Source organism: Delphinus delphis, chromosome X (genome assembly GCF_949987515.2).
Source record: "Delphinus delphis chromosome X, mDelDel1.2, whole genome shotgun sequence".
NCBI classification, from domain to species: domain Eukaryota; kingdom Metazoa; phylum Chordata; class Mammalia; order Artiodactyla; family Delphinidae; genus Delphinus; species Delphinus delphis.
Window position 1 is genome coordinate 121,578,777 of NC_082704.1, and position 21,642 is coordinate 121,600,418.

Genomic DNA, 21,642 nt, shown 5'->3' on the forward strand with positions numbered 1-21,642 from the left:
ACACACACTCGGAGGGGGCTCTGGAAGCGCTTATGCACCTCAACCTACAAGGAGTGTGTGTATGCTGGGAAGAGCAGAGGGAATTGGTTCCAGGGCTCAGTCCCTAGTCCCTAGACATCAAGAAGTGGAGGTCAATCAGTGGCGAGCAACATTTTCTCTAGAAGTATTCGGTGTATCTGCTACACGGATCCTTCCCGCTGCACTGACCCTTGCTATATAGCCTCTAAGCCATATCCTGTGGCCTTCTGCGACGTTTCGAGAAATAATGTCTTTTAATATAGACTCTGTACGTATTGTTGCAACCTAAGAATCCTCCTTGCTCATGACATCGATTTCTGAAATACAGATTTTCTGAATTTGCGATCACCGCGGAGCTGGTGGTGACTCCTTTCTCTCAAAACTTTTTCTATTGAATTATGTACTATCAAACCTTTCTGCCAACAGCTCACTGGGATGTGACATGGTCCCCAGAGGACACTAATGTAATTGTTCACGCAAATTCAAATGGGGCCTCTGAAATAAGATGACAGAACTCAGTCATGGGGTCGTTGGCCAGATCACCCAGAACGTTCAGGTCATTTCTAAAAAAATATTTCCCCTGTACTATCAATAAAATGAGAATGTGGGAATTCCTTGCTGGTCCAGTAGTTAGGACTCCACACTTTCACTGCCGACGGTGCAGGTTTGATCCCTGGTCAGGGAACTAACATCCTGCAAGCTGTGTGCCACAGCCAAAGATAATTCTTTTAAATAAATGAATAAAAGCATGGAGCTGTTAGCAACCTCATTTAAAAAACTGAGAATGCAATATAAAAAATTCTATAGAGAACTCACAGGCACCCTGACAGTCTGTAGATTACAACTGAGAAGCAGTGCCCCAGGGTACATGCTAAATCTTTACAACTGTCCTGGGTCCCACAGTATGAAGCATCCTTGCTTTTCCCTCATCTTCTACATCTGGTCAACCACCAAGTCCTATCCACTTCATCTCCTAAAGAAGTTTTCAATCTGTCTACTTTTCACATTCTCCAGTGCTACACCAAAGACTCTGTTCTCCTCTGCACTGCACTGAGAATGGTCTTTCAAATGGGATCAGACTTCTGCCCTTATTACAATCCTCTAATGGTTTCCCAATGACTTTAGACGACAGGACAAGCCCTTCAGTGAGACTCCCCACACTGTGGTCCTTGCCTATCCTCTGTCTCCAGCCCCACTTGCCCCTACTTGTTTCAACTATGCTCATGAACTTGACATGCTCTGTGATGGTTAATTTTATGTATCAACTTGGCTGGGCTAATTAGCTACACGTTATTTTCAGGGTGTGTCTGTGAGGTGTTTCTGGATGAGATTCACATTTGAATCAGTACTCTGAGTGAAGCAGATTGCTCTCCCACTGTGATGGGCTTCATCCAATCAGTTGAGGGACTGAATAGAACAAAAAGCAGAGAAGGACTTGACCTGCAATTGCTGGTTTAAAAATGGAGGAACTGGGACTTGGAGGTTTAAAATGGAGGTTTTTTTAAACCAGCAATTGCTGGTTTAAAAATGGAGGAACTGGTGGTGCAGTGGTTAAGAATCCACCTGCCAACGCAGTGGACACGGGTTCAATCCCTTGGCTGGAAAGATCCCACATGCCACGGAGCAACTAAGCCCGCAAGCCACAACTACTGAAGCCTGCACGCCTAGAGCCCATGCTTCACATCGAGAAGCCACCGCAATGAGAAGCCCGCGCACCGCAATGAAGAGTAGCCCCCACTCGCCGAAACTAGAGAAAAGCCGGTGCGCAGCAACAAAGACCCAACACAGGCAAAAATAAATAAATTAATAATTTATTTTAAAAAAATGGAGGAACCCACGTGGAAAGTATGAGAAGGAAATTAATTCTGCAAATAACCACCGAGCTTGGAAGACGATCTCAAGCCACAGGTGAGAACTATAGTCAGTCCCAGATGATACACGGATTCCACGCTGTGAGATGTACGGCAGAAAACCCAGCTGAACTGTGCTGGACTTTAGGTTACAGAACTGTGAATCGGTGCATGGGTATCGGTTTTGGCTGCTAAGTTGGTGGTGATCCACTGCATAGCCACGGAAAATTACCTACGGGAGAAGTAGACTTTCTTGCCACCTGCTTCAGCCAATGAAATGTGAACAGAAATGACTGTTCCAGGGACAGATCTGAAGAGCGGCATGTGTTTCTTCTTGCCCCTCTGGGTGCTTCTGTCCTCTGCCCCTTGAGCCTGGATCCTGAGTGCAACACATGGAGCAGAGCCACACTGGATGACCCACAAACCAATGAGCAGGAGAACAAATGTGTATTTTTATGCCACTGAGTAGAGCTGGTTGTTATGCAGCATTATTACGGAAATAACTGACTAATACATTGCCATTGCCAAGCCAAAGTCTGCAGGTCTTGGGCCAGAGTTGATGTATTTATCTGAAGGTCTAATCCTGTGGTTTTCTGACACATGGAATTAAACAGAACAAGGCACTTGCATCAAAGAGCAGAAGACCAAAGACTGCCAACAAATGGCCTCAAAACCAGGAAACTGACAAGAGTATGAAAATAAAGCCATTCAAGTAAAGGTCTGTCCTGAACCAGAACCACTGAATCTGAATGCCACATGCTCAAGGTATGTCGGTATTTACAGAAAGTAACCACATCATAAATGCCTAAGAAATGTTACTTTTCTAAGTCACCAAATTTCTGAAGCTCATTAATTAGCAATCTATATAAAATTGAGTCCTTCTGTGATATTTCTAGCAGTTCAGTAAGTGATTAAAAGCCAGGCGCTCAATTCTGGATGCCAGAGTGAGGACATTATAGCTCAGACCGGTTCTACTTAGAAAACCTACACCTTCTTCAAAACAACAAGCCTTAGAAAAATTGTTTCATCATGTCTTTTATCCCTTAAATGCAAAAACAGCTCACACAATACAGGAAGAAGTAAACAATCAATTTGATTGAAGGGGTAGAACAAACGCATACAATTTTTTTTTTTTTTGCCAGTTTTTAAGGCTCTAATTCTACGGCTAAAGTTTAATTATCAGTCACAAACCCCCAATTCTGTGATCTCTGAGATACCTGAAAGTTGAATATATGTTATGTAGCTTTTGGAATGATTTTAATTAGGCCAAGGCCTTGTTCCTATTATTATCTTCCAACCCAACATGAGTTTAGCTATTTTAAGCCTGTGTTACCTGCAAAAAAAAGTACTTTTTGCTTTGTTGCTCCACTATTTTTATTCCGAGAGCGAGTTAAGTTTGCATTTTGATTTTCTATTGCTAAAAATCTAATTTTCCAAATACACCAATATATCATTTGGGATCTAGAACCCAGGGAAAGTTCAGAATCTGCTATTATTGGATATTCCATGAGATATTTATTTCAAAGTAGCACAAAGAAAAATTAGATACTGTCCACTAAAGGAAGAAGTGGATACAAATGTACACGACACAGTTATTTCATTGAGATTTTTAGGTTAATGAGAAATTAAATACATACTTTGCATACATAACTTTAGATCAGCGTGTTTCTATGGAACAGTTCTTTCTAAGAGAGCCATTTTTACGTGGGTAGTTTGGACCACTGTGAATGGTAGCTGAGCTGCTAGAGGTCTCTCAAGAGGGGAGTGTCCAAAAATGTGTCCTTCTTTGAAAGATCATATTTTCACCTTGACTTACTAAGAATTTTTTCAGATTGCAGAAATCATTGGATTGTATAAAGGAGGCATAAAGAGGTTCTGATAAAGACTCATGTAGGGATGGGGGGGTGGCAAAGAGAGAATCATAGCAGCTAGTGAGCATGACTTGGGGAGGGGCCACAAATTGTCATTCAAAGGGAATAATTATGTGCAGTGGGGGAAATCCCACAGCAGAGTTGAGACCCATGAGCCAAACTGGAAGACTGAAGGAAAGCTGAGGGTGAAAGTTGAGAGCCGGCTTAAATATTCAGAAGCAGATCAAGGAGACTGGCCAGAATCTGTGCACCTGAAGCTGTCAGGTGGAGCCCCTGAGAAGCTGGACAGTAGGACAAAGATGCCCAGAGATCTGGAGAAGGGGAATGGATTGGAGCTGAGTATGGCCACAGTGCACACCTCCTGGGGGCACTGCTCACACTGGACTCTCTGCTGGGCTCCAAAGGGGAGTCTTGTTCACAGAGGCAAAGTGAGATATACTCCCTGGAGTGGGAATGGCTCTTCCTTGGGGTTGAATATCCTATAATAGCAGATTCTGAACTTTCCCTGGGTTCTAGATTCAAGTCAGGAACAGAAAACACACTCTGGACAGGAGACTTCACTCCGTCCCTCGGGATCCAGGAGGAGCTGAAGGGGTCACGTTGCAGCCCAGTGATCGCTATGCTGTGTGCATGTGTGCGTTGAAGACTTTAGTTTTTAGAGACGTTTTAGGTTCAAAGCAAAATTGAACAGAAGGTATAGAGATTGCCTACACACCACCTGCCTTCACACCTGCACAGCCTCCTCTATTATCTACACCCCCCCACTAGATGGTACATTTGTTACAACTGATAAACCTATGTGGACACATCACCATCACCCCAAGTCCGTAGTGTACACTAGGGTTCACTCCTGGTCTTGTACCTTCTGTGGGTTTGGACAAATGTATAATGACACAGGATCCACCATTCTAGTATCTGTTCTGTATGAGCACAGCTTCCATTCTAGTATCTATTCTGTATGAGCACAGTTTCACCACCCTAAAAAATCCTCTGTGCTCTACTTATTCACCCCTCCCTTCCATCCCCTGGTGCCCACTGATCTTTTTACTCTCTCCATGGTTTTATGTTTTCCAGAATGTCACAGCGTTACAACCATACCGTAGGTAGTGTTCTCAGATTTGCTCCTTCCACTTAATAATAAGCATTTAAGGTCCCTCCGTGTCTTTCCATGCCTTGATAGCTCATTTCTTTTCAGCACTGAATGATATCCCATTGTTTGGACGGACCACAGTCTACGTATCCATTCACCTACCGAAGGACACCTTGCTTGCATCCACGTTTTGGCAATTATGAATACAGCTGCTGTAAGCATCCCTGTTCAGGCTTTTGTGTGGATGGAAGTTTCCCACTCCTCTGGGACCACTCTGCTTTTAAGCTGGTTGGGCAACGTGTGCAGCGAGGTGGGAGAATGGACAGGGGGGACTGGCCTCGGGATCGATGCTCCAGAGATGGTGGCAGGTATAACCTTCCCAGTGTCCAGAGAAGATGAAACATTCCTGTGAAGGTTTCAGGCATCATTCTCTTCACAGGAGATGTAAAGATGAATAAAAATCGGCTCCTCCCTCAAGGGGCTACAAGTCTAAAACCCATCTCGTTGAATCCACATCTTACAGAAGACACAATAGCAGTGGTTATGCGTTAACATGGGGAAACAGTATGTTTCCTAGAGAGGAGATAACTGAACCGAGAATTCTAAGATAAATCGTGGCTCCTCCATTTTGGGGAGACGAGTCAGTGGGTAGAGAAGGGGGCATTCAAGGCAGGAAGAGTAGCTGGAACACAGCTGGGGTTTGCTCATCAAGGCAAACAAAAAACAAACAAACAGCACCATCAAAAGCCCAGGACTCCATCCTAAAGACGGTGTAAAAGTTAAACAATTTTGCCATAAGGTACATGGAGAGAGTCAACTTTGAATCACTGAAGGCTAAAAGAGAGCTACTTTACTTTCTTGTTTCTTAAGTTATTGAAATAATGGACCTCATTGTTTTTTATTACAATACAATTCGCATCTCATAATAGTTAGCATTTTATTTTTTTTTTAACTTTTTTTTTTTTTTGCCGCACCATGCGGCCTGTGGGATCTTAGTTCCCCAACCAGGGATCAAACCTGTGCCCCCTGTACTGGAAGCACGGAGTCTTAACCAATGGACTGCCGGGGAAGTCCCAGTTAGCATTTTAACATGGACAATTTGGTGGCTTTTAGGATAGTCACAAAGTTGTGTGACTATCACCACTATCTAATTTCAGAACATTTCCATCAGGACACAGAGAAACCCTGCATCCATTAGAGGCCACTTCCCAGCCACTCTCAGCCTCTGTCTTAACCCTTTTGAGCTGTTATAAGAAAAATACCATAGACTGAGTAGCTTCAATAAAAATTTACTTTTCACCATTTTGGACGCTGGGAAGTCCAAGATCAAGGTGCCGGCAGAATCCGGTGTCTGGTGAGGGCCCTCTTCCTGGTTCACAGACAGTGTCTTCTTGCTGTGTCCTCACATAGTAGCAGGAGGGAGACAGAAGTCTTCAGGGTCTCTTTTAGAAGGGCACTACTTCCGTTCATAAGGGCTCCCACCCTTAGGACCTGATCACCTCCCAAAAGCCCCATCTCCCAATGCCATCCGACTGGGGGTTAGAATTTCAACAGAAGAAGTTTGGGGAGTCATAAATATTCAGTCTGTTGAACCCTGGCAACCTCTAATCTACTTTCTGTCACTATGGATTTGCATATTCTTGAAATGTCTTAACAGGATCATAGAATATGTGGTTTCCTGGCTGTGATTTTTTTCTCTTACCACAATGTTTTCAATGTTCATCCTCAAGGCTGCATGTTTCAGCACTTTATTCTCTCCAGGTAAAGGCTCTTTGCACTAGGCAAGCTCCAAGTCAGGGCAAGAAACAGACAAATAAACCATCCCTCAGGAATGAGGATTTGCTAGAGCCCAGGCTGTTCCTTCCCTCTGCTGCCTGCTAGGGACGCCGGGGGATGTTGTTTTCCAAGGCTGGAGAATGATGGAACGCACTCGGCAAGTTAAAATACCACCAAGCTTACTGTTTTTTACTGAGATTCAACCATTGTCCTCGAAGAATTGCTGCAAGCCTTTGCTTAATTTCCAGATTCCTGTAAAAGTTATCTCTGACAACTTTTTCTAGCTGTCTCACTGATTTTATGGAGAAGGGAAATTTTGGAGGTCCTTACTCTGCCGTTTTCACTGCTGTCCATATCATTTCCTTTTGCTTTCATTGATAAAACTGTATGAAGTAGATTGTAACGCTAGCCACAGATTTCCCCTCCCTTGTGCGCACGTCCTGTTGCAATGTGAACTTGCAATTATGCCCTGTAAGTACGGAGGTCTGCTTATCAACGTTTTGCATCTGGGTTTGGCCGCGGAGCCTGTCTGCAATGGAAAGTGGCAAGCACACAACAGCAGATGCTTGCAAACTCTCTGCACTTGGGCTTGCCCTTGCCTTCTGATGTTGAAACCACCGGCACGGCAGCCTTGAGGACAAGCCTGGACCAGCCTACTGGAGAATGAGGGAGCCACATGGAGAGGGGCCCTGGATGTTGCCAACCTTCACGGATGAAGCCATAATAAACCAGTCAGCCCAGCTGTTCATCCACCAATTACAGATGCTGGAGCCAAGATCCACGGAGATAATCCTCACCCCACTGAGCCCCACCTAAATGTCAACCTACAAAATCAGGAGCTAAGTAAGTGGGTATTGTATGAAGCCACTAAGTTTTGAGATGGTGTGACACACAGAGAACCCTGATACCATCTGTCTGTTCATCATCTTTACTCTTTACTCCTATGAAAATACAGATACTCTGGAGAAAAATGTAGCCATTTACGTAGTCTACCTTGCAACCTTAAAATGGTTATGTTCTGATCAGGGATGACTAGGCAAACTTTTGTTTATTTATTTATTTAAAAAATATTTATTTATCTTTGGCTGCACGCGGGTCTTAGTTGCGGCACGTGGGATCTTTAGTTGCGGCATGTGAAGTCCTAGTTGCGGCAGGTGGGACCTAGTTCCCTGACCAGGGATCGAACCCGGGCCCCCTGCATTGGGAGTGTGGAGTCTCAGCCAGTGGACCACCAGGGGATATTGTGAGTGCAACTGTGTTTGAAGATGAGCACGACGGTGACGGTGTTTGAAGTTTGGGGATGAGGTCACGGAGGGTTCAATACTGCAGTCTTTCTACTTTTGTGTTTGTTTGCCGTTTTCCACAATACAGCGCTTTAAACCAATTATGGCTAGCAACTGTCATGCAGTCTTTCCATCCTGTCTTTCCATTTGGAATAACACTGATGAGAATGAATTTTAAAATGTCAATTTTCATCTGTGCCTCTCTCAGGAAACACATTACATTATTTCCTCCCAAGCTTTCATTTCAAAGTGCTGAGGCTTCCGAGGGCAGAGTGAAAGCATCTTCCTGTCAGCACAACCACAATGCAACCCATGCGAATTACAAATAAATGATCTCTACTAATATCACATTTAATGTAAAAAATCAAAAGGCATAGTCTGCTCTGTGTCCAAGTCCATGATGAAAATGCCTTGCTTTTCTAACACCTAAGTAATTGGCACCTACAATGGACTACACAGTAATCAGAGAGCTGAGTTCCACGCTGGAAAGAACTCTGTACTTACCTGCCAAGATAGAAGAAACTCTAGGGCAATGTGATTAACTCCCTACATTGGCAAACCCGTATTTTATGGTTCAGGAATATTTATCGACCAACTAGGAAATGGTTTAGGGTACTACTGCAGTTTGCATTTTTGTCCTTACACACTACAATTAAAACAGTAGGAAAGATACATCAGAATGGGTCTTAATATGGTACTGACGAAAACACTTTCTAATTGGGTAACCCTCTCTTGCTAGGAGAATTAAATGTGTTCCATTCAATAATCGTGTTTAATCATAACGGTGCCTTACAATTCAGCTGCCTTTGTCACCATCCTCCCTTCTCAGGCACTGGCGTGACTTACATTACAGAGATTGAATTCTTTTATGTTGAAATTCAGTCCTCAAAATTAGTGATTTAGAGTCCCATTCATTCACTCGGTCAAATTCTTTTCCGTCCAGAGCGTGCAAATTTCTGTGGTTATGTTCCAAAGAGGAGAAATGACAAGCTGAGCCAAAGCGGTTGGTCTAGATGAACACCAGAAGGAGAGTGGAGGACAGGGCTGGCTCCGTGCTACAGCTGAATGTTTCAAATTGGATGGGCGACGCTCAGTAGGTAGGCCATTCCCTGAGTTAACATATTCGCTGGGGCTGCTGCAGAATCAGTTTTGTCACGGCCATTAATTTCTAGAAAGGGCAGCATGCCATCTAGCTGTTAGGGACCCTGCTCGTGGCCAGATCTCGTCGAAAGATAACTTAAGAGCATTGTCATTTCCTAGAATAAATCTCCACATCTTCGGAAGGGATTTCTTGTACTTCTAGAAAACTTCCTTGGAGCAGAGAAGCACAGAGGGCATCTTTTGCGGAGAAATATGTATTTTTAAAGCATGGTAAGTGATGAGCTGACACTGGATTCCTGCACATTTTAGGCATACAAGACAGTGAGAGGTGAAGGTCTGAAATTCTGCCTCTTCTGTCTGCCCCGGAGCTAAATAGTTGTTTGGACAGAAGCATTCATCAAGTGCTTTCTCATGCATTATCTAGAATCACTGAAGATGGTCTATTGCGGGATAATTGCCACACTGCGACCCACCCACGGCAACTTCAGTCCTCCGACCTCTACTTTTTCATCTTTTAAGAGAAATGCACCATAAACAGAAGTGGGGATGATTACAGCTTGCTTCTATACTGAACACTAATCTTCCTCTCGCCTCCAACCCCTGCCCCCACTATAATGCATATAAGTCACTGTCTCATTTCTGCTTGGTCATTCTCTTCTAATTGTCACCACTGTTGAATTTAAACAACTATACATGAGCAGAATCATTTATAGCCCTGGAAAATCTTTAACACTGCCTTGCTGTGATGGAAATTATGCAATATGGCTTTAAATATTTCCCTAACACAAGTCGCCCTTTAAAACACTGTCATGGGAAAACAAGAACACTGTATATTTTTTGTTTTTTTTTTGGCACCAGAATTCACTAAACATTATTGGGGTGAAAATAAAAAGGGCAAACAATTCAAAGGATGAAAGGTCAGAAGATGGTTTACTGGCATTTAAAATATACCACTGTTCCTACTATATATTCTTTTTACTTTAAATATAGTGTCAAAAATTTGAAACATACAATTAAACAAGATGAAACATTTTCAACATATTTAACGTGGCACTAAATGTAGGCTTTGTTGTTATTGTTAAAGCAGAGACATTTAACTTGTACAGTCGTTGATAAATTTCCATGCCCTGGAAGATGTCACCCAGTGAAGTGATTACTTACCTCCCTAAAGCCCACTCAGGAAAGGTTAGGAGATGTGTACATTTCTGAAGCTTCAGTCAACGTAAATGTTAATTTTTGTGTTTTGTTTGTTTGTTTTTCATCCTGGCCCAAAGCCATCCTCATTTTTCCTCTCCTCCAACTACCTAAAATATCTTTCTAAGCCTGCTTAAGCCTCAACCATTCCAGGGTTCAAAATGCCCCAGGATTCCTTAGCAGATTGATCTGTAAGGGAGAAAAATGAGTGATGCAGTATCTGGCAAGATTTAATCATTATTCCTTTGCAGAAACAGAGTGGTGACATGAGTTCGTCAAGAAGAAGGTACTTAAAGGTGCAGTGACGACATCTAAGCCCTTGGTCACTTAAGAACAAAGGATTATTCCTTGCTCACCCTGTATGGTCATCGTGGGTCATCTGGGGCTCTGTTTGGTGTCATCCTCACCCTGAGACCAGTCTGGGGGACCAGCCTCTATCTGAGATGTGGAAAGAGTGCTGGGAAATTTTTATACTGACAACGGATGCTGCAGCTCTGAAGTGACAGGAGACATTTCCTCCAAAACACAATTTTAAATGTGCCTGGACCGTGGAACAAGCCACAAACCTTTAGCAAACACCACAGGGAGGGCTGTAAATAGTAAATGAACAAATACAAAGCCACATGCCTGTTTCTTTAAATGCAGTAAACCAACTCCACTAATCTGAACTCCATTTTAACGGTCAGTATCCTCAGATTGCTTCTTTCGTCTGGAAATGTCTCAAGTCTATAGGCCAGCTCATAGATTCAATGTCTGGGTTGAATTCACGCAGCACCCTCCTGTGTTCCTTGGCAGGCCAATGAAAATAATAAGTTCTATCAATGACTTACATATCCAGCTCTTTGTACAATGTCACCATCTAACCAAGCCTGCTACATATGGTGGCCCACGTTGCACACTGGACAAATTTAGTCCACCTTGCTATGGTGGTGTGTTCATGTCACCCCTGGAGTCGTGCAGTAGACAGCATGCACAGTCATACATGGAGACCATGAAAATCTATGCGTTTACTCGTTTTTAACCAAAACATCACGGCATAAATCTGAGCATGAAGCAGTCTGTTTACATCCTGTTTTCTATATCTGTTTCCTCATCTGTAACAAGACAATCATAACATCTATCTGACAGATGGAATGAAGATTAAGTTAATGAATGCACAGATGCACTTGGAATCAAGCCTGGGACGCGAGTCTAACCAAACATCATCGCATATGCCAGCCTATCACAGCAACGCATGGGCCCTGGGACCGTTTCCCACCTCACCTTCAGGATGATGAAACGTGTTGCAGAAACTCACTTTATCTCTGCTTCTGATGCTACAGCTAGGAATACGTCTCCCTGATACAAGCTCTAATGGATGGGCTGTCTCATACCCCTCTCTCGTAGCAGTTACTGACCCGATATATTTGCCTCGCCTGATAAAATGCCACGAGTGCCCTTTTCTGAATTATCTGAAACTCTTAACTTCTCCCAACCTTTTCATACGGCACTTGTCACCTTCGCTGAGAGGCACTAGACAACGCTGCTCTCAAACCTTGCTGCAGAAATGCCCCTCAGATTTTAACACGAAACTGATACTCTGCGTTAACTGAATGTTTTCAATGCTGACTTTTAAAGAAAAGCACAGGAAATAAGCATTCATGGATTAATTGGAAATATTAAACATTAGTTACACGGCATTATTTCAAAGGTTGCTGAAAGAAGTTGGCATAAAAACATTACATCACCTTTTGATCTTTTTCTAAGACTAAAATCTGATCAACAAAACGAAAATATCGCATTCACAGGAGTCTTTTACATATTCACAGGAAATATTTTTGAAAGTATTTCCAAAGTGATAAAGTTTGCAGGGAATTTAAAAAACATTCCTTGCAGGATATTTGGTCCTGTCCAAAACTTTTGTAAGACATTCGGTGCGTCAGACATTTGGTCCATGCCAAAAGGTCCTTGAAATTTGGTCCTGTCTAAAAGGTCCATGAGCTATTTGGTCCATGCCACACAATTTTGAACAGGACCAAATATCAAGGACCTTTTGGTGCGGACCAAGATGTGTCCTTGGGCGTTTTGGACAGGACCAAATATCTGCTAGCCAGAATATTTTATAAAAAGGTAGTCATTAGAAGATTTTGCTCTTAGAAATACCATCATGCCTAGGCATATATATTTTGAAATCTGCTATTTTCCTATAATCCATGATGCAAAATGTAATCTTCCACTTTGAGAAAGAATCTCAAGATTTAAGTAACGATCAAATTGCTGGTTGTATAAAGCAAGCAACTCTGTTTCTCACTCACTCACACTGTAGTTGGAATCACCTCTCCACAATTCTGGGCTGTGGGCAGGTGCTGGTAGTATCCAGTATACTTCTATCTTTAAGTTTCTCTGTTTCCCACCTTCATACGGTTGACAGTCTTTAAAGAATTAAGGCATATACCACATTTCCTTGTCCATTCATCAGTTAGTGACATTTAGGATTCTGTCCACATACCGGCTATTATGAATAATGTTGCAATGATCATGGTCGTGCAGATATCTCTTTGAGATCCAGATTTCAATGTTTTGGATAAATACCCAGAAGTGAGATGGCTGGATCCTATGGTAGTTCTATATTTAATTTCTTGAGGAATCTCCATACTGTTTTTCACAGCTGCTACACCATTTTGCATTCCCGCCAACGATGTAGAGGGTTCCAATTTCTCCACACCCTCACCAACTCATGTTACGGCTGGCTTTCTTTCTTTTTGCGGTACGCGGGCCTCTCACTGTTGTGGCCTCTCCCGTTGCGGAGCACAGGCTCCGGACGCGCAGGCTCAGCGGCCATGGCTCACGGGCCCAGCCGCTCCGCGGCATGTGGGATCCTCCCGGACCGGGGCACGGATCCGTGTCCCCTGCATCGGCAGGTGGGCTCTCAACCACTGCGCCACGAGGGAAGCCCTTGTTTTGATTTTTAATAATAGACACCCTTGAACTTTAAAAATGAGGGCAATCTTTCAGTAAACAGCATGGATGAATCTTAGGTACAAGATGCTAAGTGAAAGAAGTCAGTCACAGAAGGACAAATACTGCATGATTCCACTTATATGAGGAAACGCATAGAGGCAGAGAGCAGAACGGTGGTTGCCAGGGGCTGGGTGGGGGGGGGGGCGGGGTGAGGAAAATGGGGCGTTCCTATCAACGAGTATAAAGTTTCAGTTATGCAAGATGAATACATTCTAGAGATCTGTTGTACAATCCTGTGCCTGTAGTTAAAAATATTCTATTGTAGGGCTTCCCTGGTGGCGCAGTGGTTGAGAGTCCGCCTGCCGATGCAGGGGACACGGGTTCGTGCCCCGGTCTGGGAAGATCCCACATGCCGCGGAGCGGCTGGGCTCGTGAGCCATGGCCGCTGAGCCTGCGCGTCTGGAGCCTGTGCTCCACAACGGGAGAGGCCACAGCGGTGAGAGGCCCGCGTACCACACACACACACACACAAAATAAATAAATAAATAAATAATTCTATTGTACACTGAAGAATCTGTTAAGGGGGCAGATCTCATGTTAAGGGTTCTTCCCACCTTAAAATCAAAATTAAAAATTAATGCATAGGCTTCTATTCAAAGCAACACCAGTAGATCGGAAAAATCTTTTTGCAATGCAAAAAATGATCACAGAACGTCAAGCTTACATAATGTGGCCAAGCTTAGCGTTATTAGTCAAGGTAAGTAACCCCAGCTGCTGTTGCACTAACAGCCTCCAAATCTCGGCGGCTTAAAAAAAAGATGAGATCCTGTTCAGGTCACAGCCACCTGTGGATGAGGGGAGGGGGGTTTCTCTGGAGCTGCCCCAGGTGGTGACTCAGGGATCCAGGCTATTTCATTACCGTCACGGCATCACCATTCCTTAGGAGCATCTCAGAGTCCTCACCTGGATATTCTGCATTCTGCAGCTACAAACAGAGGATGGTGCGGGGAACTTCCGGCCAGGCCTGAGTGTCTCTATGGTCCCAAAGATAAAAGAAGTGGGATATGTCTTCTTGCCCGATACCCATTGCAATGAAACCGTATGTAAGAGCTATGAGACAGTTTCTGCTTCACCTGCAGTTACTGAGGGGCCCTGCCCACTAGGTAATATGTCATATCTTTGTGTGTGACTTAGTTTTGCACCCTGTGTTAAATTCAGACAACATAAATTTTGACAGGCAATTCACAGTTCATATTTATAATAATATATTCATCGGAAATTGGGCCTTCAGAAAAACACCACCATCCCTCAGCACAGGTAATACAGTTTGAAACCTGAGATCCTCATATAACCAGGGAGGCCAATTTTATATCCCAGACCACCATATGAAAGTCATTATGTTTGCTCATTGGGTAAACCATACAATCTGCCTTTTTTTTTTAATTGCAGTGTAGCTGATTTACAATATTGTGTATTTCAGGTGTACAACAAAGTAACTCATATATATATATTCAGATTTTCCATTATAGGTTATCACAATATATTGAATATCGTTCCCTGTGGTATATAGTAAATGCTTGTTTTTTAATCTATTTTGTATATAGCGGTGTGTATCTGTTAATCCTAAACCCCTAGTTGAATCCTCCCCTCTCTTGCCCCTTTGGTAACCATAAATTTGTTTTCTACGCCTGTGAGTCTATTTCTTTTTTTTGTTGCTTTTTTGCGGTACGCGGGCCTCTCACTGCTGTGGCCTCTCCCGTTGCGGAGCACAGGCTCCGGACGTGCAGGCTCAGCGGCCATGGCTCACGGGCCCAGCCGCTCCGCGGCATGTGGGATCCTCCCGGACCGGGACACGAACCCGTGTCCCCTGCATCGTCAGGCAGACTCTCAACCACTGCGCCACCAGGGAAGCCCTATTTCTGTTTTGAATATATCATACATTCATTTGACAATCAGCTTCTTTGAAGATGGGTAAGATAAACAGCAGTACCCTGAGAGGTCATTTAGAGGCTCTGAACTTCATGACGAGAACCGCCTTTAGGGCAAACATTTGAGGCTCTCCTAGATGTAGGGTCCATTGAGTTCTCAGAAAACTGAGAAATTGCTTCATGACAGTATTTCCTTTGCATGAACACATGGGTCGTTTTCAAGTTGCTTGTGTTCTAATTAGGTAAGTGGACGTTTCCTTAATTGAAACAGCTCCTCTAACATAATATTTGACACTCTTAAATACTTGTAAATCACGATCACTTAATTCGGAGCCCATCACACAAAGAGATGGTAGGAAGTGATGTCAGCTAGAAGCAGGTGTAGCAACACAGACCCGGTTCGTGGCATCGGAACACCAAGGATGGCCGGGGCACCCACACTGTCCTGTCTGAGGCCAGGGCAGCCCAGATGGATGGGAGGTGAGGGGAGTCAGGCAGCTATAGTTTACGAGGCACTTGGTCACTGACATCACACCTCACATCCTCTCAGGACCAAAGAGGAGGTGACGAAGCTTGGCGTGTATTGCACAGGAGTCTGTGCAAAGCAACATCTTTCATCCACGCACACCTCCCCCTACTAGGACCCATGGGTCAGCCCGCCGCCCGACGGGCATGGTTTAGCGTTTATCCAGAATGGCTGGGTCAGTGAGAGCCCACCTGAGCCCCAGCATCACCGCATCCTTCCTGATTCTCATGGCTTCAGCGGTTTAGTCTGACTCCACTTCTGCCTTCCTAGGGAACCCAGTCGAAAGGTAGAGAAGAGAGGGCAAGGTTTGTCGTATCAAAATTTAGACTCTTCTCTGCCCCAAACATCTGTTGAGCAAAGAAGCTGCTTCATCTGGGTCCAGGACCGGTTAAGACTTCCAAGGCCCAGGGGGAAACGTATGCATAAGATTCAAGATAAAGACAGGTTACATAAAAACATAAACCATGTTAAAACACAAAAGAATTCTAGTTTACAACTGCGTTGGTACCTGTGCGCCTATGATCTTCAACCCCAAATGTTCCGTTTTTGTTTCTGACATTAAAAAGACATTAGACATTTTTTTGTGAGCCCCTGAAAAGAGGCCGTGTGCGAGATGGATAACTTGGCCCTTGCCCTGCCCTCTAATATGAAAGTCATGGGCTATTTATTTCTTAGCCATCTCTATACTTCCTACCCCTCCTCGGAGCCTCAGACATTCCATAAATATTTGCTGAACTAAAACCCATATTCCCCATCCATTAACATCGTGCCCCAAACATAGGAAACACTCCGCACGCTTGCTGAATTGAGTCCTGTGGGAAAGCACGGCGCGACAGCACAGAATGTTTAATTGCCAAGGAAAATTTTATTTTCATTTTGCATTAACATCAGGACAAGGTTCTGGGAAACCTGCACAGAGGCAATCACTTCACAGATCGCATTGTTCAGACAGATGCCAAGTACTTTTCCTGTTTCTTTACCCTTCACTGGATGTCCTTCAGGGCTACCTGAAATCTGTTTCCTTTCTTTAATCCTTAATTACCTCGATACGTAGGTTGTGATTTTGCTTTTCATGCAGTGATACTGACGTTGTCAAATAGTGCCCTGTCTATAGATTAGTGTTTGCTTAGCCTTTAACATCTACGAAATGCTAGAAATACACAGGTTTTTTTTAAAAAGAATTTGTTTAAAGCTTCAAAACTCACTAAGGTTTGCGCATACAACTTGAGGCCACACCGATGGGAATTCCAATTTCCTGCTGTACATTCCAAGCAAAACTTTCAGATGGTAAGTGGTCTGAAGTCTATGGTAATTATGATTATGACAAATAAACCTGATTTTCAAATACCGTGAAACATAAGGGTGATCCAAGTTATTCTGAGGCAAATACTTTAAAGCTCATTGTACCTCCAGAGGTATATGGATTCTTCATTGGCTGTTACCATTGTATAGATTAAACGATTAATTCTATACAAAGCTATGTATTCACATCATCTATAAAACTCCTTCAAGTTATTTCACCCTCAAACTCATGTTCTTACATCATAAAATGTTTTGTAAAAGTCCATCTGCATTGAGTATGTTCAATTCTGAGTAAACATGATCATCTTCAAACGTAAGTTCGTAAGTGGCTTTATATAGTTTCTGTATGATAATAGCAATAACCCTAACACATTAGTAACATGCTGGTGCATTCTTTCATGAGACTATTTCCTAGAACAATGTGACAGATTTCGGGCAATTTCTGCATGAGAAATCCGCATTAAAAGAAAGAATCCTGTTTGTTTTCCAACTTTAAACCATTCCCAGGGAGTGGGCGGGCGGGGGGTGGGGGGGGCGGGAATCTTTTCTCTTTTTTAAGAAAAAGAAGGATTAAAATCTGAAATAGTAGACCTTAAAGAGGAGCTGGGGACATGCTGCTGGATCTTAGAAATTCTTCAGGGGAGACAAACAGAGGAAATGAGAGTCCACTGTCAGAAAGCCTGAGCCACACTGTACACATCCTCTCCAAAGTGCCCGGAGGGGCCAGGGTACAAGTGGGGTGGGGTATTCCATTGACCTGCACTCTTGTGGGATGGAGAAAACCCCGAGCCAAGAGCAGATGTTCAGACATGTTCCCGAAAGAGATGAACGGGAGGCAGAGGGACCACAGCTCCTGTGGACAGATCAGGAAAGGAATCTGCATGATACTGTTGGAGGATGTTCAGCGCCTGAAGGTGACCTAAGTGCTCTCCGCACAAGTGAATCCTTTCCTCAGGAGGGGCTGGTGGCTCAGACATTGGAACTCTTGCCAGCCGTGCCCCTAACCCCCAGTCTCCGACGTGACCTGGTTATGCCTCATCCTGCGTTACTGAGGTTGCAGGAAATGGAATTCAAACAAAACTGCACATCTCATGGTGGAGGCATCGATGTTTCTTAGCCACAGGATCAGACCACAGAAAACACGGACATGTGTACGGGTATGTACGGACACGAACCACCTTCTCTCTTCATTAAATTCTGCAAGAACTCAAGATGTCACGTTCATGGGTGTGGGTCGTGGATGGATTGCTTGTGTCTTTCTCCCCCCATGAAATATCGCACATTTTACATGCCAAGAATTCTGAATCCTGTTAGAAGGGATTCCAGGGACTGCAGCATCACTGAAGCAGCCTTTGAGTTCAGAACCTCCGTTCACCAAAGAAACAGCAGAACCCAAGTAGAATGCTGCCAATTATGGGATGCAAATCCGTACAGGAGAGATTTGTCTTGGCATTATTGTTCCTGAGGGATTTCACCAAAAGGCTGCAGCACAGACAGAGCTGTGAGCCTCTATTGCTTTTACTTAAATAGTGATAAGATTCTAAATACTGTAAACTTCTCGAATAAACTGTATATATATAAACATATATATCATGAATAGTATTTCATATTATTGCAAATAATACTGACAGTAATTGCCTTCCAATAACCAAACTGGAACTTACCATCATCCATGATGGGTCAAGATGGTCTTTTACTCATTATAACGTTGCATGTGTTAGATTTAGTAAACACTCTTTAAATTTTATTCTCTTTTTTGTGATGCGCTATAAGGGGAATCACAGTGGCCACAGCGTCACATCAGCTTGTGGAGTAAGTGATGCCTTATGTCGGGGATCACGTGCATTGGCTGAGAGATGAACAAGTTACCTGTGCAACTTCCTGCTCTCCGTCCGCACTGCTGTTGGCCAGACTCGCTGAAGTCCCGCTTACCGCATTCATATAACATTGGCCTCGGGAGATGTGACGAATGTCTGTGCCTCTGTTTACTGCAAACCCTGATTTTTTCCCCAGGGTGTACATGTGGGGTTTTGATGGTGTCTCCAGGTGAGAAGACAGAGAAAAGGGATCTGAGTCCCGGGGTGGAAGCTGCCAGGGCTGGCTTCGCTCAGTGCCGCTCCCCGAGCTCGTCTGTGATGCAGCAGGTGGGGTGGCCCCGGGCGCCCCCAGACGCACGTGGCTAATGGCTTCCTCTCCCAACCTGCTTCTCCCAGTCGCACTGGCAAAACAGGCCTGAAGATGAGCAACACATCTGAAGCCACGGCTTCCAGATAAGGTTCCCCAGCGACAGCTGATTGGGGACGTCCCGCAGGGTCTCAGCGTGGCGGGCTGCCGCTTCCTGCATGGTCTCCAGGATCTCCCGAAACCGGGGCTGTGACGTCGGAGTTAACGGGTTTCTCTCCCTGGGGTCTTGGGAGATGTCAAAGAGTAGAGGCGGGTCGTGGTAAGTGACGTATTGCCCGTGACAGAAACACACGTGTGTGGCAAAGCATCCGTTGGCGCCCTCAGGGAAGAACTTGGGTGTGAAGAAAAAGGCTTTCCAGATGGACGTGCCTGTGGTTGACAAGGACAGAAGTGGGTCTCGTGGGGACAGCGTCATCAGAGTCACCCCCAAGAGAACATGCACAGAAATCACCCTGCCGTGCGCTGCAAGAAGGCAGAGACCTACCGCTCGATTACGCGTGGAATGGATTTCTCATGCTTAAGGCTCAAAAGGGTAAGAGACATAGCTTAAAAAAAAAAAACCCATGCATTGCTGTTTAACTGCGACAGAACAAGAGACGAAGCTGATTATGCAATAGCTGTTAGGATGCAAATTTAACCATATTAGAACTGTGGCATTTCCTCCTTGATCCATCTCTCCCTCTCTCCCTCTCTCTCTCTCTCTCTCTCTCTCTCTTGCCCCTCCCCTCTTCCTCTCTCTCCCTCTTCCATCTTTTTCCCAACCCCTAATTGCTTGGGAGAAGCTAGTGAGAAAGGAAAAAACCTTACTAATAGTTTGAGCAGAGAACTCTAAGAGGACTGCCACAGTTCAGTCTCATAAACTTGGGACAGGCACTCAGCAAATACACACTGACTAACAGATTCTAAGCTCTGAGCTCTGACCCTTTTTGTTCTCCAACTTCAAGATGCTAAGCTTGGCAGCCTGTGTTTCTGTTTAAAACAAAGCGGAGGGAAGAGGGAGGCTCAGTGCTAATACGTACGTGAGATGGTAAAACACGACACACACACACACATATACACACGTGTACACGTGCATATAGCCATCAGGAACCATGTGAAACACGCTAGGACCTCAGCTAACATGTGATTTCCTCCCTTTTAAGAAAGCCCAGACGCATCCCATCCAGAATTTAGTGAGGCCGGGCGTGAGGATGGGGAGAAATTGCAGCTGGGCTTCAGAAATGATCTTTTGGGGGTGAAGAGAATGTTCTGATATTAGATTTGACTATAGTCGTAGAACTCTATACAGTTACTAAAAATGGCTGAACTGGAATTCTATGCTCTATATGTGATACCTTAATAAAGGTGTTAAAAATTCCAATGTGACCCCAGAGTAGGATGGTTACGTAGTTTTTAAAATGTAACTTCTGTGTTCCATTAAACACCCAATATTGCCATTTTTAGAAAAAATTAATTTACCAACAAATAATTGTGAAATGTTTGGTTTCCTGTTTCTCCTACAACGTTATGGCTTTCTGAAAGCTGACTACTCATCACACATGCTCTGACAGGGGTCTAAAAAGTGTTTCCTGGGTGGAAAAAGGTGGCAGATCGAAACAGAGTCAACACATACGAACCAAGCAGAACTAGGTGCAGACCGAGAATGTCCTTCTTCGCCTTATCCTTTCCGCTTTTTTATATAAAACCATAGAGACTGTCCCACTAGAAAGCATCACACAGCTATTTGATTCACTTCGATCATTTGTCGGCATGGAGATGGTGATTGTGTAGTTATAGGTATCGAGTGGCCCATGGATCCAAATGCAAAAGAAATGAATGGAATTAACAGAAAACAATTGCCACGGGTCCCACGTGCTCCCCAAACAGCCCCTGACCTCAGACAAGCATCTTCAAAGGTGACTAAACCCCTCTGGTTTGGGGAAGAACCAGTCAGCACAGACGAGCAATGTGCGTACGGCCTAGATACACACACTGAAGGGATCCGTAACGGGGAACCTCCCGTCCGTCGCGTAGTTGATGCTGGGAGAGATGGCACTTACAGGCTGTGTCGCTTCACACAACTTACAGGTCAGCACCTGCCTTCTAAAGATGAATTCAGGCTGCGAGGCTGCAGGAAGAATTCCAGGGCCTGCTTTCCTCTCCAGCGGAAGGTCAAGAGGAAGCAGGTTACCTTCAAATTCTTCCCGTCCCCCCCTCTCCTTCCCCTTGACCCCTAGATCTCCTTCAGAAGCCTTTTCGGCAGCGAGAAGCTGCAGTCACTTAGAATCTGTCCTCCATCAGGGTCAGCGGGGCCGAGGCTCTTACAGACAGAGGCCTGGGGAAGCAAGTCTCTTCTGCTCTGGCCCCAAAGCTGCACATCTGGTGGCTGTTTTGAACTTGACATTCGAGTCAAGTCTTGGTGTGCTTAAAACCCCGAGGGAGTACAGGCTCCCAGAACAAATTCATTTAAGGGCCTGCCCTACCCGCTTGCTTTTGAAAGCCGTGCACGTAGATTCCATCACTAGCCACCTGTGCTCTGTCCTGCCCAGGTGTGAACAGACGGGCGGGCAGTTTTAAGGACCAGTCAGTAAATAAACCTC

At 44.4% G+C, this 21,642-nt stretch overlaps 1 protein-coding gene across 4 annotated transcripts in view; it reads right to left on the reverse strand.

Annotated features, from left to right (window-relative positions):
- STS (steroid sulfatase) overlaps positions 1 to 21,642 on the reverse strand; it is a 387,926-nt gene that overhangs the window by 254,653 nt on the left and 111,631 nt on the right. The window contains exon 10 of one of the 4 annotated variants that reach the window (XM_060001752.1): positions 16,347 to 19,432. The exons of 2 other annotated variants lie outside the window; for them this stretch is intronic. In XM_060001752.1, the coding sequence (XP_059857735.1) occupies positions 19,059 to 19,432 (374 nt within the window). In that variant the 3' untranslated portion in view covers positions 16,347 to 19,058. Of the gene's footprint in view, positions 1 to 16,346; positions 19,433 to 21,642 lie in introns of those variants that run through there. One more of the 4 variants, XM_060001754.1, reaches the window with a different exon arrangement.